Source organism: Dermacentor variabilis, chromosome 3 (genome assembly GCF_050947875.1).
Source record: "Dermacentor variabilis isolate Ectoservices chromosome 3, ASM5094787v1, whole genome shotgun sequence".
Classification (NCBI taxonomy): Eukaryota; Metazoa; Arthropoda; class Arachnida; order Ixodida; family Ixodidae; genus Dermacentor; species Dermacentor variabilis.
This window is the reverse complement of record NC_134570.1, coordinates 10,117,620-10,136,047: the sequence shown is the minus strand read 5'-3', so window position 1 is coordinate 10,136,047 and position 18,428 is coordinate 10,117,620. Positions and strand designations below refer to the sequence as shown.

The following is an 18,428-nucleotide window of genomic DNA, read 5'->3' as shown; positions in this document are numbered from 1 at the left end:
TATAGTGAAAGCCCCAAAATTAGTCATTCTCCTATCAACCCATCAATTCATAAGTTGTCGCCATTTGAGCTATTCACGAAAGTGTCGCTGTTGGCTCTTGGCCTGCACTGTTGCTATTTTCCCTAGATTCTGCCACCACGCACCACTGAAGCACTGTATAAGAGCGACGTGTGCACAGCTGACGCTGAGAAAACTACTGACAAAAAAGGAAGCTTTCTGTCATCTCCAAAACGCAGCTGTATTTCTTGTTTGTTTGTTTTATTGTGAAAGCAATACTACGACAGGTCTAACCGCTCATAGCGTATGCCGTGCCCTCCCCCCCCCCAACAGAGCCGCCGCTGCGCTTAGCAGGTGGTGTGACTTCAGCTCTGTCCGTTGCTATGACAATGCATGATGTCAGCTTGCTCCCCGCCGGAGCTAGAACGGAGCCGCTCGTCGTGTGTGCTGTGGCCCCCCGCGCCGGCGCCGCGCCTAACAGGTGGTCTCTCCGTTGATATGACGACCTCGCATTGCGCTCGCTCTGTGGCGGCTTCACTGGGATATATAGCGGTGTGCTACACGTTGGTTGATCAGTCTTGCCATGGAAGTTACCGACGAAGAGTCTATATCTGAATCTAGTTGCTCTACTACTTCAGAATAGTTAAATTCTAATGCGAAAGCTAAGCAAGCTAGGAAGAATGAGAGAAAGAGGTTGCAACGTTGCTTTCGCAATTCAACCAGGTTTAACCAAAGCTAAACCACAGCCAATTTTTCGCATTCCTTGCCGTAGACACCGCAACTGTCTTAGTCTAGGCAGACACCTTAACTATTCCGAAGTGAAGCACGCGTAAATGACACCATGTGGAAAATGCAAAGTGCAAGCGTGTGGCATCTCCGCAAGTACGGAGTTTACATTTCTCCATGCACGTAGCTAATACGACTGCAGAAAAAAAAGCCGAAAAGAAAGAGGCGTGCAGAGAAAAAAGGGCGAAAGAAAGAAGAGAGGCGCCTCTGTTACTAGGCAACACTTGCCTGGGTGGAGGATGCACTCACAAGACCCGATGCATTGTCAGCTGTGCAATGGTATGGTATGGTATGAAAAACTTTATTCAGGTCCTTCAGATCACGCTAGATTTGTAGCCCGAAGCGGGCGGCCACTCCCACGTCGGGACCGAAAGGCCTAGCCTCTCGGCCACATCGCGAGCCTGATGGACTGCCCATGTCTGTTCTTCTAGTTCGGGGCTGCAGAGAGCCACATCCCAACGCTCTTTGGTGTTGTCCTGGTCGCTGCTTAATGCGGAGCACCGCCAGAACATATGTTCTAAGTCGACTACATTACTGCATAGAAAAAAAAAATATCTCTCGAATTTTTTTATTGAGCGCTGTCTCAGGCTTTCCGAACCCGTGTGCCGCAGCATCTGCTTTCTGTGCCTTCTCATCTGCTAGCCTACTGTTTCAGCTGCCATGAAGGACACATGGAAATCTTAGAATCTCCAGGTTCTAATGTTAGTTTGTAGTACTGAGGCGTTGTTAACATGACATGGAAACTTAATAATGACAGTTATTCTGAAAAATTAGCTGTTCCGAAGTTTGTAGTACTGAAATATTTTTACATTGAAACCATAAGAAATCAGCAGGGGATTTTCGGAAAGTTTGTTAATCTGAAAAGCTTGTTAAGGTGGTGTTCATTGTAACGCGGTTTCACTGTACTATATTTCTTATAAGGCACCACACTGATTCCATTACAGAACAATTTCAGACCATAATATTTACGGCCATATAGCTCAAAATGGAAATAAACAGGCAAGAAGACAACATGTTTGCATGTTACCTTGTTGCCTCCCCTCTTTATTTCCATTTTGCGCTAAGTGGTTATAAATCTTATGCTCTGAAATTGTTCACTATGAACCGACTAGCCCAGCAACACGTACTACTGGTTCCAATGCACTTGTCATGTTTCAGGGAAGTGTTGCAGGGCCCCTAGTGTGAAAGCACAAAGTGCTAACCAAGGGTGCCGTTGCTGCACTGATTTTGACTTGTGTGCCTTTGCTAGTGTTTACTGATGGTCTCACACTGTATCTGCTTGGATATTCACTGAAATTTGTGGGTGTGCTTGACTCTCACACGTCCCCTGATGTTGTTTTCCCCGCATGGCTCTTGCATCTTCTGTAATCCAGCTTCTCCCTGTAGCTAAGCGCCAGCGGCAGTCAGTGTAGTTGCAAGATATTATGAGAGGTGGCGCGAGTGTTGCACTGCTAACGCCGCCTAATGGTGGGTTCAGTTGGGCGCGACAAGGAGTAGGCTCTTATTTTCGGCTCGGGGTCGGCAAGCGGCGTGGACCAATCCAGGCCTCTGGAAGACTGCCTCGCAAGGCCTAGGAGCAGCACACCGGAATAGGTGAACATAATTGTTTAAACACACCGCCGTTCGCATGACCGCACATGTGAACAACCAGGTGTTGGTGTCCAGCATGGGGCAAACATAATCGCTCTATATCCAGTCGCAGTGAGTTGGACTTTCTAAATTTGTCACGTGCCCATCGGCATGTTCTGTGGATAGCCATTCGGCTAGCAGGCATTAGTGTATGTAAGGTGCAATAAATGCCTTCGTGATTTTTTGCACTACTGTGTTGTCATTCCTTTGTCCCTAAGTGCATGTGAGAGTCCCACGAATTCCATTTGGTAAACGGCACTTGCATGTGTTAAGACTTTCATCCTCCCTTATTGCTCATGGCACGGCATTCTGATCCAACTTGCACAACTTTCTACTGTTCTGTAGTGCTTCATCTATTGAAAAGAGGTGTATCTACATGGACATAATCATGTTGGCTACTGTTATTTTTCACATGCACAACCAGATGGCGCCGGACTATGATCACCTGACTCTTATGCAAAAGGTGGAGGTCTTCGAGCATGCCCTCGAGCACACCAATGGTGATGACTTAGCCAAACTTCTCTGGCTGAAGAGCCCCAGCTCAGAGGTCTGTCCTTGGTTTGTCATATACCTGGAGTATCTTACTTCTTCTTCTACAGTGAGATACCCTTTTGCAACTAGACCTGTTTTGTGGATTTCTAAAGCAAGTGTTAACAGAAGCACAGAAGCATGGTCATGTTCAGTTGTTAATATAGTTACATGGAAGCAAACTAGGTGGGAAGCTATTTACAAGATATATTTGCAAGTTTAGTAAGCATTGGTCAGGACGAAAGCCAACCTACATCAAGCAGAGCATGTCGTCGTCTTCAGTTCACTCATTGATTGCTTTTGGAGTGTCTCACTGAATCCAAGGATCTATGTCGTCTTCGAATGTCGTGTAGCAATATGAAAATTCTGTCACTTGTAGTTTTGAGCAATGTGAGCAAGCAATGAAACAATTCTGCAGACAAGAGTGGCATTGCACTAGTATGTTAACTTAGTGCCAACATGTACTAATGTGTTAGTGAGCAAATTATTCCATTAAGAGCACATAATTCAAATGGCACTGCCCATGAAGCATGACCAAAGCTGTCTATTGTTACATCCAGGTGTGGTTTGATCGGCGTACCAACTACACAAGGTCTTTGGCCGTCATGTCTATGGTCGGCTATGTACTTGGACTTGGAGACAGGTCAGTAACTAATGTGTTATGTTGCTTTCAAGATCATCTTTGTTAGTGACTGTATGAGCCATTAAAGATCACTATTTCAACAGAAGTCAAATGTTGATTTTATACCACCTGCAGCTGAACATTTTTTTAAATAAAGGTTTTCATGTTTGAGGAATGTAAATAATCTTTATATGTTTCCATAACAGTCTTGTTGGTTGACATGTTATGATTTAGCATATAACCTCCAAGTTTTAAGCACCATAACTACAGGAATAAAGATTTTTAAAATTTTGGTCTAGAACCCAAGTCTTCCCTTAAATGGAATAGTCGGTCACGATGTGGGAGTGGATTTCTCGTGTGAGAATACCTGTTATACAATTAAAATACAGCAAAACCGCATTATAACAAATTTGCATTCGACACAAGAACACCTTTGTTATACCCAGTATTTATTCTAAGCATATCTCCGTTACATGCTGATATTAGGAAGAAACATGTTATATTTACCTTGTTATATTCAATACTTTGTTATATATGTGTGTGTTATATCAAGTTGCATCTGTATTCACGATTTGTCACCCCTTCATGCAAAAAAAAAATAAAGTATTGAAAAAAAGTGCCATCACAGTTGGCATGCATGAGACGAGAACTAGTAGTATTGCTAAGGACCCAGATGGTTTTCCAATAACATTTGGAATAAAGATTTTTTCAGTGTTGGCAAATAAACTAAAAAATGAACTGATATGTGGATCTTGCAGTGTCTACTGTTCAGCAACAAGCTTGTAAATCTTTATGCCGCCACTTACAGCAGCTGTGCTGGGCAGATAATTCAAATTCTGTACAAGCTACATCTGACACAGCCATTTGATTTTCTTAAGGATAAGATAGACATGTGGGCAGAGTCCTCCAAGCAGCCATGTTGTGCTGCACGTTATGCCCAATCCAGTCCAGTTTAGGTTGGCAACACTAGGCCCCGCACCTATGGTGGAAGATTTCCACTCCCGAAGTCTCCGTTTAGGAAAAAGAAGCATGTTCATTGTTTTAATGTTTTAGGGCCAACCTCCATGCAACGTAGCTTTGCAATAAAGTCAGAACAGCTAGAATCTGGAGCAGAGAGCAACCAGATACCACACAACTACGTATTACTGTATAAACCCTTGTCAGAACCACACCCTAAACTTGGCAGCCCAAAATTGAGGGGGCGGGGGGGGGGAAGGAATTCCAACTGAGAAGCAAGTGTGTTTGGTGCGCTGATTTGGTACACACGCATCAGCGAATTTTAGCATGCAGGGTACTTTCACATGCCGCTACTAGGTGACAAGAGCTGCGCTTCGACCTGTATGTCCGGGGTGTAGCCATGACCGGCTCCTCCGTAGCATCACGCAAGTCGCCGGCACCGTATTTTCTTTGTGCAGTTAGTTTTTGCAGCCAGCTCAGCCAACTCCTAGGGGCTCGTCTGTCAGCTCGCAGAGGATTATGAGGGACTTCATACTCGTAGTCAGAAAAATTAAACCAAATGACTCAGTCCTGTGTAAGGGCCGCACTTCATTAAAATTGCGATAAATAGTGTGGCCCTCATGTGAGTCTATACACCATACTGCACCACACAGTTTTCTAATTGAACAATCAGTGCAATAACTTTTGCAAAAGAAACCTGGTGGACTAATTTGAGGAAACTAATGCATGTTCTTCTGTTGAAGCACTTCATGATTTTAAAATTTCATTGAATCAGTTCGTTGAATTCAGGTTCAGCTTTAGTTATTCTGCATTTATAGCATGTAACATTTGTCATTTTTCTTTGGATTCAATTTATGAGAATTCACCTTCACATCTTATATTTTCAGAGGAAAGTTAAATATATCATATGTTTTAACTATTGTTAACACATATAGGGTCATAGGTTTCCAATTCCTTTTCTCACTTTCGTCAGACATCCTTCCAATTTAATGCTGGACCGGCTGAGTGGAAAGATTTTGCACATAGACTTTGGAGACTGCTTCGAAGTTGCCATGACACGTGAGAAGTTTCCAGAGAAGATTCCTTTCCGACTTACACGCATGCTCATCAACGCCATGGAGGTAAGTAACACGGTGTGAATCTGCTGCTCTCGTTGCTGCTTTCAGTGCCTTACTGGCACACTTTGGTCCATGCAAGGGAATCTGTGTCACTTGGCCAGTGATAAGCTGCAGATGCATAATGCTTCACTGGTTTTGTATAACACTACCGAGCTATAAAGCCATCTTGGTGCCGCCAGTGCTCACAATGACCAGTAACAGTTTTGGATTGCGTCACTACAAAACCTGCCATTGCTGTAGCATAGCAGTCGCACGCAAAGAATGACCTATGTCAGTTTTAAAACATAAGGGGTAACCTTTAGTAAGATGATTGAGTTGAAAACTGACCTCTTTCAGTTCTGTCAGCTAGCCAGACAGACTTTTGGCAGCCATTTCTGTTCAGAACACTAACTACTTGTGCAGGCAGAATGCGAAAGTCATTGAGCTTTATCCAACACACTCATTTTTATTTCCTTTTTTGAGATAGAAGATTTTCACGGAAAGAGGAATAAGAGAATGTTGTATGCAAACATGATGCTTATTTGAAAGTGAATATTTGGTCTTGATAAAGCCCCTTAAGAAATGAATGACACTCTTGGATGAAGGACATTTGTCTTAGCTTGCACTGTTTATTGAAGATGATGCCTACTGATTATTATTTTTTTTGTATTTATCATAGTTGAATATCTGTTCTTAGTGCAAGCAAATCTTTGTGCACTTGTTTTTGTTTGCTTTTCTCTAAGTGATTCATGACAGAGATGATTGACCATAATTAAAAAATATAGAAACCCAATTCCTTGCAAGCTTAATCATTCAAAGACAATCACAAAGACCAGGCTGACGCTCTTGGTGAACAGTTCGAGCACGTATTCAGTTCAATTCACTATTCTTAGGCATTCCTAAAACAGAAAGAAAAAGCAGAACACCAGGTAATTGACTGCACATGTAGACTTAACGAACCGTATAACCTTCCTTTTAGTATTGCCGAGCTGAGAGCTTCCCTGACTGCTTGTCTTAGCTCTGCACCTGGATCTGAAAGAATTGTACGACATAATCAAACACCTTTACCGTGATACTCAAATGACATTAGTTGCGCTTTACAATGCTATGTGGGCTGCTGGATACCTTCCACATATACATATAGAAGCCACATCATTCCAGTTTTAGAACAGGGGAAAGACTCCTCCTTTGGGACAAGTTATCACCCAATTGCACTCACGAGTTGCCTTTGCAGGTTATTCGAAAAAATAGTTAACCATCGTCATCTACATTTCCTGGAATCTAACAGACTGTTTGATCCTCGTCAATGCAGTTTCAGAGAAGGCCAATCTTCAACTGTCTCATGCACGTCAAAGCAAACATTTGTGATGCATTCATACACAAATGATTCTTATCTGTGTTTCTAGATATGGAAAAGGTATACGACACAATGTGGCGTTATGGAATCATGTGAGACCTGTTGGCAATGGGTATTTGTAGGAGCATGCTAAACATTATAGAAAGCTACTCGCACATTCATATTTTCCTGGTCAAAATAGGGAATGCATTATCCCATCCTTTCATATAGGAAACTGAGGTAACTCAGGGAGGCATCCTCAGCTGTACATGAATTCACTCCGAACATCATTGCGTTCGGCCATTTTTTATTCTGTGTATGTCGGCGACGTACAGATAGGTTACAAACCCTGTAACCTTACAGTGTGCGAGTAACAGGTTCAAGTAGCCCTGAACCAGGTTTCTAAACAGGCCACTGAAAATGGCTTTAAAAAAAAATCAGAATAAAAGGTTGTGTGTTCCATTCACACAAAAGACAGGGCTTGTAGCAGGACCCAAAGTAGAACTACACAGACAGCACATACCTTTGAGCACAGAACACAAATCTTTGGACACCATTCTAGACTACACTAACTTTCATTCTCCACATAAAGTATCTAAAGGGTAAATCTCTAAAAGCAATTAACATTCTAAAAATTTGGCCACATACCACATGGAGCAGTGACAGGAACTGTTTGTTAAACTTATAAAAAGCCTAATTCGTTCACACATTGACTGTGGTGCAATAGTTTATTAGTCCACTGCACCCAGTGCTTTGAAGATGCTGGATCCTGTTCACAATTTAGGCGTCCACCTTGCAACCGGAGCCTTCAGGACAAGCCCTCTGCAATGTCTCTATGTACAGTCAAACAAGTGGTCCCTCAACCTTCAAAGGTCTTCCTCTAGTTTTGTGTACTTTCTTAAAGTTGATTCAGACTGTCAACATCCTTGTCACGCCACCATAAATGACACTACATATGCCACAATTTTCCACAACCGACCTAGAGCAAGGGAGCCCTTCTCACTGTGTGAGCTAATTCGGTGAAGAAATGCGCTTTCCACTCCTTGAGCACGGCATAATGCCTCCGGCAAAGCTCTTACCGCCGTGGCGATGGGAAATTGTAGATGGGGACACATCGCTTGTTGAGATATCGAAGCATGCTCTGGAAGTACACATCCGAATCCACTTTCTTGAATTTCAGTCAAAATACCCTTGCCTGGAATTTTTCACCGATGCATCAAAGTTACATGCTGGCATGTCCTGTGCAGCATTCAGTCCATCCTTTTCTGAATCTGATGTCCTGCACCCATAAAGAAATATCGTTACGGCTGAGGCATGTGCCCTATTGTCTGCAGTGAATCATATCAGGAATATAAATCTTCAAAAACTGTTATATTTACTTACTCTTTAAACGTCATAAAAGCATTAATGTCGCATCATAAACACAAAAATCCTGTGCTGAACAAGCTCTATTTAGTGCTGTGTACAGCATATATGTCTAGCCAGCATGTGACAATATGCTGGGCACCTGGCCACATAGGTATTGAGGGCAACAGGCTTGCAGATGAAACTGCCGCTTCCCTATCAGGCAAGGGGAACAGTCCCTCTATAGCTTGTGGGGATGCGCGACTCTCGCGCGTCCCCTGATATGTTTTTCCTGCATAGCTCCCTTTTCCTGCAATCCGGCTTCATCGCGTGGCCTGCGTGATGCCCGCAGCAGTCGGTCTGGTTGAGACGCAGTACGAGAGATGGCGCGAGTGTTGCGCTGCTAACGCCGCCTCCGGCGGGGTTACTTGGGTGCGGGAAAGGAAGGCTCTTCCTCTTGGGTGACGGGCCGGCGAGTGCCGCGGACGTGCTGCGCGTGCACCGATCCATGCTGCTGCGAAACCGTCTCGCGTGGCCGCCTTCGAACGCGCCACCGTTCACGTGACCGTACACGCGAACGACCAGGCATTGGGATCCAGCATGGGGCGAACATATACGCTCATTATCCGGTCATGGTGTGTCGGACTTCTAGATTTGTCACGCGCCCGTCGGCATGTTTTGTGGATAGCAATTCGGCTAGCAGGCATTGATCTATGAAAGGTGCAATAAATGCCCTTGTGATTGTTTGCACTACTGTGTTGGCGTTCCTTTGTCCCAAGAGCACGGGTGAGAACCCCACAAGCTGTCCCTGCAATAGATTTGAAGCCTTTCTTGTGGAAAAGCCTTAGGAGTTAGTGGCAGTGCTTACAGGCATGCAGTTAAGCCACAGTTAGGGAATGGGCCACCCATTACGAAAATATGATGAACTGAGGTCATTTTTTGCCGTCTTAGGATGGCCACACGTATGGCACACACTCTCACCAGTTGACTGGTGGTAAATCTCCTACCTGCAGCAAATGAAATTAGATGCTGACTGTAATCCATGTTTTAATCAAGTGCCAGGAATTGAAACCTCAAAAAAAAAAAAAATACTTCCCTTTAGCAGGCAAACAACACATTCCTCTCCACCCAGCAATGTTTCTTGGCATAGAACCATTCTTTTTTTCCCCCACAAGTTAGTTTCGAGGTTTCTTCAAGATGACGGTACATTGTGAGTTATGAGCCCCTAGACTTGCAGCACATCCTCTCTCCAGAGGCTGCTTCTGCGGTAGCATTTTCGCAAAACACTTGCCTCCCAGCTTTTGCATTCGAAAGCCTTGTTTAGCACCAGTGCTACTTTCACCTCCATATTTATTACATCATCCCTGTGTAACAAAACGTTTATGGTCGCAGCTCATTTGTAGTCATTGTCATTATTTTAATACTGACATATTTTGTGCAAATTACAGCTACTGATTTTAGGCCTCTTCTCAGCCATGCCACATCCACCATTTGCTGTTAATTTCTCCATTTCATGAATGACTCATTGAAAACTCATCACCACATGCGTGGAACTCTTTGGCCATATCTGGCCCTTGCGACGTAAAACTCCGTACAGTAAAACCTCGTTAAAGTTTCGTTTTAAAAGTAGTAAAGTCAAATCCCCAACTCAGCAGCCGTTGAACATAATGTGTTTTGTATTCGTATAAGCCGTACCAGCTTATTGCATACGTATCGGTCAACACGTAGTGTTTCCACTTTTCGTCGCGCAAAAACAGTGGTGCGTCGTCTCCATCAGGTGGGCCCGGCAGAACAACAACCCTCAGAGATCAGAACAATGGTCTCCAAGTACCCTGTGCATTTGCACGTGAAGCATAGGTGTTTTGTGGTGAATCCACAGAGAGCATTGTGGCGTCGTGCAAAGAAGGACTTGTGTCTTTCTGGGTGCTCAGCATAAAAGAAAAATTAGACATTGTTCGTGTTATGGAATGTGACGCGAAAAGTCGGTGCTGGCACGCGACATTGGTCTGTTGACAATGGTGTGTGGCATTTGGAATGCGAAGAAGTTGTTCGGCAGCGCTGGTGTGACCGCGAAACGATGTCAGCAATGATGTTCAACTTTTCACCATCATTGTCTCTGTTGTTGCCGAAGTGTCGCCTAGCAACAGTGATGAGGACGACATGGAAGGCAACAACACGGGCGATTCAGGCCCAACAGTGGCAGAAGCTGCGCATTACATCAGCCTCATGAATGCAATCGGCACGACGAGAACAGCAGCCTGCATTGAAAAAGGCACCCCGCGACTTCTGCAGTTCTACCGCCCACCTGCACAGAGAACATGCAACGCCAACGAGAAATATTCCGAGTGTTTGCCGAGAAGAGGGGGCGGGCTGAAAAGCTGGCTCGCAGCTTCAGTAAGTTTGAGGCCGCTGTCATCGCTGCTAGGCCGCCGCATCATCGAACGAAAATAACACTATTATCGCACGAAGTGACTAAATACTGCATGTTTTCTTCCCCTTTCATCGCACTCTCTCCGAGTTCCGTTATTGACAAGTAAGTGGGCGATCTCATGCTATTTTGGTTAAGCAGTACTGCCCTTTAGTACATACTTTTTTCGCTGGATTCCTGCCGGACTTCCTGCCGGATTCTTGTGAAGCACAAAGATAAAGATGTGCAAGAGATTATTGAGGCTCAGGCTATCTGTCGGAATAGTGATGCGTGTGTTAGTGCCACTTCGGTCAACTTGTTAGATATTAGATAAGGAGACGGCTTTTTTGGAGGGTTAAGATTTGGATGGGGGAGGTGGCATCACTGTGCATGGGTTAAATAGGTGGTTGTTTCCTGAAAATAATGTTGTTGAAGTTAGCGCATTGTGGTGTCATCTCCCTTCTGTCTTGGTTTGCTGGTGCTAAATATGCTTTCCAAGTGATATCACATACTAATGAACGACCAAAAGGGTATGGCCTGCATGCCAGCACCTGTTTCTGGGGCCACGGGAATCAAGATAGAAAGCCAGTACTTTCTACTAGCTATCTTTAAAAATGTATACTGAAAGTGCCAAAAACATAATGCCGCTAGAGGCCTCGAGATAAGCATTGCAAATGAGAAATATCTTAGAGATGTGCTAGAAACCAAGCAATACAAACATGTCTAAAAATGAACTACTAAAATGTTTTCCTCGGGACATTTCTATAAGCGCTCTGCAAGGCAAACAAACATACCACAAATAGTAGTCAGAAGCACAGCTCTAAATTTCAGTATGCAACTGTACAGTTCTGCCTAGTATATACGTACTTGGCCCATGGTCAAACAAACAAAGGTTGAAAAGACATCAGTAAACCACACTTCACTTTTTCTTGAGTTTTTTCTTTATAATCTGTCCAAATATATCAGCAAGTTAAAGATTACATATTTTTAACAGTGTACTAATAGATATAACTAAAAAAGAAAGCGTTTATGTATGAGAAAAAAAAGTTGTGTAAATGAAACAAGGTTTTGACTTTTGACGCATGGGGGTGTGCAGCAGCGCATGCAGATCGTGAAAAATTGCCACTGATAACCACATTAGAAAAAATAAATACAGTCGTAACTGAAACTCTGGGCTTTATGCGCTTCAACTTGAATCTTTTCAGAGAGAACAGATGGATATTTCGCAATTCAGGAACACATTCTCCCTGTCGTAGGAACTCGAACAAGCACATGATGGGGAAAAACAAAGTAAATGACTGCCCACAGTGCTAGAACAGACAACAGAGTCCCTTTTCCTTTCCCAGGATCTCATTGTTAGGCATTAGAGACAATTAGTTTGTATTCCTGCGGCGTGATGCATCCATCCAGTCACAACGCACAATGTATGATCAATGCACGGGCCCTTTAGATGTGCAAGAGATGTCCAAATCACAAAGACATTCGATGTGCTTGACTGCCATGTATTAGTGGAACATATTGTAGATGTGAACTAGACATCTTTAAATTTCTTGCATATTTGGTCTTTTGTGATACGTACAATGGATATTTGTGGTTTGCTGGGTAGTACTGTAGTATTGGGGAAAGGCAGATTCTCAGAAGCAAAAGTCCCCAGATGTCTCTCTTTTTCAGTTTCAGTTCAGTTTTGGTTTTCGAAGTGAGGCTCTCCAAAATTTATTACGATACAGAAATTAGCAGCAGCATCTTTTTGAATGTCTGAAACCGGTTATGAACTGCTTGGATGACTTGCTCCATACATTGCATTGTAAGATCAATAGTCTTGTTTCCATGCCCAGCATGCTCTCTTGCCACTGAGCCAGTAATGCTTTTGCCAGTAAACGCAAACATTTCCAGTGCTGAGTGATTGAGAATGTTATGGTGTTATTTTGAAAAAGCTAGCTGGCTTCTATTTTCGTGATTTATCTTGAAACTCTGCTTACCTAGAAAACTTTTCCTGTTTTTACACCTTTTACTAAATGAGGTTTTGCTCTGTTTGTTAAAGGGACACTAAAAGTTGACCATCAAGTCAATGTGGACTGTTGAAATACCATCCCAGAAACCTCAAAACACTTGTTTTGTGTGAAGAAGAGACTTATTTTAAGAGAAAATGCATTCTGAAGCATCCGCATACCTCTAGCGCAGTTCAAATCGCCGCCCTCCGATCGAGGAGTGGGGACGTCATGGTCTCATAGTGACGTTGCGCCGTCGGTGAGTAAAACGGCGCCCGCAGACGGCACTACGGCTTTTTTGCGAAAAATGCAAACGCACGGCCAGAAACAGAGCCAAGACAGAGCCGACAGCAGCGCGAAAGCGGAACTATGGTGGCTAGCAGAAGGGAAAACGCGCGACAATAAGCTGGTTCTTTATTTTATGACACCAACTTTGATGCTCGTTGCAATAGACGACCCTGACGACGACAAATGTGTCGTTGTGTTGGCTCGTGATGCTGGGCTTCAGTGATTTAAGCACTGACGACCGTGACCTGCTGCTGAGGGGTCACACAGCCGGCGTCGTTGCGTACTACTACGACGGCAATTGTATGTCATGGCTGTACATATTCGTACATTTGTAGCTTTTCCTTTGCGAAAACCAAATGCCGCACTCACCGCCCCGTCTTCGACCTGCAGTTGTTCTTGCGCTTCGGAGAATGCAGGCAAGACAGACGGAACAGCGCTACAGGAAAGCAATGCTTTGAAAGGCACTCCACATGACTTCAGTAAGTCGGCGTTGAACTCGTAATCCTCTGGACGAAAGTGCAGCGAGCACACTATGCGATTTTTTGGCTCTTTGCCAACGCGCTGTGGCAGAGGTGCGGCACTTAACCACTCCGAACGGAGAGGTTCACTCGTTGGCACACAGTGATAAGTAACGTTGGATTCGCCGCTGCAACTGCCCTTGGCCAAGTTCCACGGACCGTTCATGCATCCCACAACATCACATGGACGTGGCATTCTCCCTGCTCGTTCCAAATGCAAGTTTCGCGCGCCAGCAGAACCAGTGCAGCACGATGTGATAACGATACAACTGAAACTCCAAAGCGCGTGCGGCGTAGAGTCAAGTGAAAACGAAACCTTTCGACCACCCATACTACTGAAGGGTAACATCAAAATGTTATTTTTTCTTAGAATCGAACAGAAGTAGACAAGTAGCATTTTCTTCCACCTTATAACCTAATGAAATGACCTTTTTAATACGAGTAGTTGAGTACCAGTGACATAAATTATAGTGAGGAGTGCCTTCGTCATCGAGCTAGTGCCAGAATTTCGCTGGGGAGTCTCAAATCAAGTCATCCATTTACCTCAATTTCTCGGTTACTAAAGCTCTGTTTGTGATTATTTTGACGCCTTAGACGTTCTAGAGCATTGCTTTATCACTTTAACTTGACTTCATAGTAACCTTTAGTGTCCCTTTAACCAGCTTAATGCCCACAAAATAATTTCACTGAGAAATAAGATTGAAAATAGCAAGTGTGTTAAAGTTGGCCAAGCAAGATTAGCTACAACAGTGATGTTGCATAAACTGGAAATGCACACATATATAATATGTGCAAATTTTATGGCATGCACTTGTTTATGTCAACAGTATGTGTTTATGAATACCCTTTAAAATTGTTCAATGCTTTACAAGGTGAAATATACTGATAGAGTTGTATAAACAGTCATTTCATCCTAGCAACAAAATTAATAAAGATGTATGCTGAAAGTCAGTGTTATCATTTTATTTTATTTTTTTCCTGCACAGAGTTAGCTAGAGCCCTGTTCTTTTTTATTTCACTGAAGACATTTTAAGAAAAAATTATTTCGAGATGTGTGATGTAATCTGTTCTCCAGACATGTTTACATTCTTCACAAGCTAAACCATCTGCTGGATCTTGCAGAAAATGTGTGGTACATCTGCTCTTGTGTAATTGGATGGGTAACATTTAATTTGTTTGGATAACTCTTTTGTGTTTTGTTTGTTTGTTTGCATAGGTGACTGGCATTGAGGGCACATATCGAATGACCTGTGCAAAGGTGATGAAGGTGCTGCGTGGGAACAAAGACAGTCTCATGGCTGTCCTTGAAGCCTTTGTTTATGACCCACTGCTCAACTGGAGGTTGATGGATGGTGAGTTGCATGCACATAAAAAATGTTGCATGCACATAAAAAATGTGTTGTGCACATGAAGCATGCTTCACAAGAATAGATAGTTGGGCTGGTCAGTTCACGATCAATAACTTCCACTGTATGGACATGAGTATATCTCTTTATTCTGTTGTTGTGCATTGCAAGTTATTAGCCCCAAGAAATCTGAGTGGCACCCTATCGCATGTAATGTCAGGTAGGGAACTCTGCCAGCTGCATCACCGTTAGTGAAGACTGCTCCATACTTGTCGTACTCTCATAACCACATTTTGTGAAGAATACAAGAGTGATTATTTGGGAGAGTGCATTATCAATTCACTGCGATCAGAGTCCCAATACCATGAAATCGACCACTTGCAGCATAGCACTGTCAATATTTCAGTGTGTGCCACCGGCACCCCATACACAGGTTTTTTGTAGGAATGGGCTAATACACTAAACCTCTACATAACGAACTTTAATATAACAAAATACTCTATATACCGAATTATTTAATTTTTTATGACCTCTTGTCCATAGAATACTATGTATTTAGCACCTCAGTATAACGAAGTGCATTTGTATACGATTTCAATATAACAAAATTTCACTGCCGCTGCAAAGGAATACCGAGACAATAAATGCAAACTTCCATGGATGCAGATCATCAAATGATTGAATTACAAGCAGCTGTTTGCAAACGTACCTCCCAAATCGTGTGCTGCACGACAAGAGCAACCGCTAAAGTGGAGCCACATCATGTTCTATACAGGGGCGCTATAACGTAAAACTATTCCAAACTTTTCCAATTCTGCAATCTGTCCTCTGCGATTGGTCAAAAACTTTTTGGGCCACCCTAACTTCACCTGTCTGTCGCACGACGTCACGAAAACCGCGATAGCTCCCCATCTGATATGACTTGTACACACTGATTATGTGCAATTTGACTGAACAAAAAAAATAGTTATTTCTGATTCGATGCTTTTCGCCATTAGCCCTCGGCTATTGGTCAAAAGCTTTCGGGCTGCACCCACTTCACCTGCCTGCCACGCGACGTCACAAAACCGCAGAAACTCAACGCAGCAAATTGACGTGTACGCGTTGAAGATGCATTAATATGCCGAACAAAACTGAATTTTCTTCTGAATAGCCACAGACTGCCCCATTCCGAAAGAAATAAAAAATGGCTGGTGCCAATCGCTCAGGCAATGGCTACTCGCACCTGCTGGAGAGCATGGGTTTATTTGCATATAATAAAACATTTTGCGTGGCCGTGTAATGTTTTCGAACATTTTCGGCACGTTTACGACCTCATTCTGCCAACCCTTCTTTGCTGAGGATCCGTTTTAGCATCATTCCTAAGCTTCCGTTGCATGCCGCCTCCATTTTCGAACAGCCACCGCAGGCTAAGTAAGGGAAAGCAGACCAATCGCAGACGCCGGCACCACCCTCTTCATCCGGTTATCGACTTTCAGTGCAGTGACTCAGCCCCATCGAATCCCTCTCCACTTGAGCGTGCTCCTCGTTTCTTGTCAGCCAGTTAGATAAGGCAAGCCGCTCAGTGTAGGCAATGTTATTCCTTTTTCAAGCAAACGAAAGTGACCTCCTATGAATGAGGAGAGCATTTGATTGGTCTGTTCAAACAAACCTGCGGGTGTCTTCCCGATGCTTGCGTCAGCGGTTACGCAAATTTGACGTCAGGAGATTGGAATAGTTTTACGTTATAGGGCCCCAGGGGTTCCCACATAACTTGAGTCAAGTCTCAAAAATGAAAGGCACTCCGGACGTGAGTTCAACTGAATGCATAATGTTGGCACTGGCCTTGAGTTGCTCAGGCTATTTTTATTTTCCCCTTAACTAACGGATTTGATATGTTTAATTAATCAACTCTTTAAGTATTGGCTGCAGACCCCAAGTGTGATGTGCAAAGTTGTAGAGCAGCTGCAGAAACCTCCCAATAAATTGATTCCAACACGATACATCTAACGTGGTCCTCTTTTCCGCGTTCCAAAGAAAGCCCACAAAATATGAAAAGATACCACGTGACGGGGCGATTGCGCACTGTTATTATGCTGCTCTCAAGCATGTGATGAATGAACAAGGTCAGCTACAACAAGACTGGCCCGGGACAGGGCGTTATGCCTGGTGTAGGTATCTGGGCATGCAGCTCTTATTGCATGATGGTGCAAATGCGTGCTGCTGGCCGAGCATTGCCAAAGCGATAAAGCATGTAAGGCCACGAAAAAGAAAAGACAAAAGCAGCATTTTGATTCTGCTTGAAAGAAGGAAAGGGCGAAGCGCTTGGGAATGATGGAAGGTGACGATGCCTGCTACAATATTACCTTTCTACACAAATGACCTTGTAGTAGTTTTCAAATTGAATGATGATGCTACAACTTTAAACCTTAGGGCTTGTATAAAAGCGAATAAATCACACAGGTACAAGACTAACTAATGGTAAAAAAAAACCTTGGCTATATTGAAGGAAGATTACGCATGTCTTCTTCAGGAGATCACTCTTTTCGCACTGGCCCCATGTCATATGTAAGAGGCATGCGGCACAGAAAGAAAGGAAGAGGACGATGTGCACGTATAGATCCAAACAGCATGAGCCCTCGAGGCGCGTGACCCGAGCTGTGATCGAGAGAGAAACGGTGCTGCGCTGGGATTATCGACGTGGCTCTGGGCCAAGAAAGTTGTAGTGTCAGCATCGCACTGGCGACGGGAGCCATGGAGGTTCGGTCAAGTCCGTGACGCTGGCAGGCCAGGGTATGGCCATCGACCTCGGCGACATTCGGGCGAGGCTCCTTGGACCTGCTGCAGCGTCTCATGGCAGTGCCAGGCACTCCAGGAGAGATCCCCCTTCAGAGGCACACCAGCACACATGATAGTCCCCGGATCGTCTCGTCGGCACTCAAAGAAGTAGCGGCAGAACCCATAGTTAGGCCTAACCAGTGAGGTCGGAGTGCCACCTCACAGACAAAGTTTGGGACACCGGCATCACAGATGCACGAGTTGACTGGCCAACACCAAGTCGGCAACGTTTACGAAGTCGGTAAGAACACCGACTACGATGAACATCCGACATCCATCAGGCTTGGAGGGTACGTGCAACGTCAAAAGTCTGTAACAACGGTCTTTTCTGATAACGCGCAGCCATAGGCTAGGGTTACCTTACTTTCACATAGAAGGGGCAAAGGACTAACATAGCCAACAATTGGAACATGTTCAGTGACTATTACGTAGGTAGCATAAGTGCTAGCATTTCTTCATTGTGTTTTGGTTTACAGGAGTTTTGTGTTGAGTTTAGGGCAATTAAAATCTGTTTGCTGTGCTGCTCTACGTCTCCCAACCCCATCTCTCCTAACATCCACACGCCGCCGAGATAGGTGACCCGCGACACCCTATCTGCTCTCCTTCTCGCACTTACTGTCTACCAGACATTATTTTTTGATCTTGCACCCCGCACATGTGCATCGCTTCGTGGTCGCAGTATCAGGTGGGCCGTGTCTGGCTTGACACTTGTGCTCCATGACCGGCGCACCAGTCCTTGAGAGAGTGTGCCCGCAGGCTGTTCCAGTT

General features: G+C 44.1%; 1 protein-coding gene across 3 annotated transcripts in view; it reads left to right on the top strand.

Annotated features, from left to right (window-relative positions):
- Nucleotides 1-18,428, top strand: part of mTor (serine/threonine-protein kinase Tor) — a 461,269-nt gene that overhangs the window by 412,687 nt on the left and 30,154 nt on the right. For all 3 annotated transcript variants that reach the window (XM_075684170.1, XM_075684168.1, XM_075684169.1), the window contains 4 exons: nt 2,837-2,959; nt 3,501-3,583; nt 5,493-5,640; nt 14,714-14,849. In XM_075684170.1, the coding sequence (XP_075540285.1) occupies nt 2,837-2,959; nt 3,501-3,583; nt 5,493-5,640; nt 14,714-14,849 (490 nt within the window). The remainder of the gene's footprint in view (nt 1-2,836; nt 2,960-3,500; nt 3,584-5,492; nt 5,641-14,713; nt 14,850-18,428) is intronic.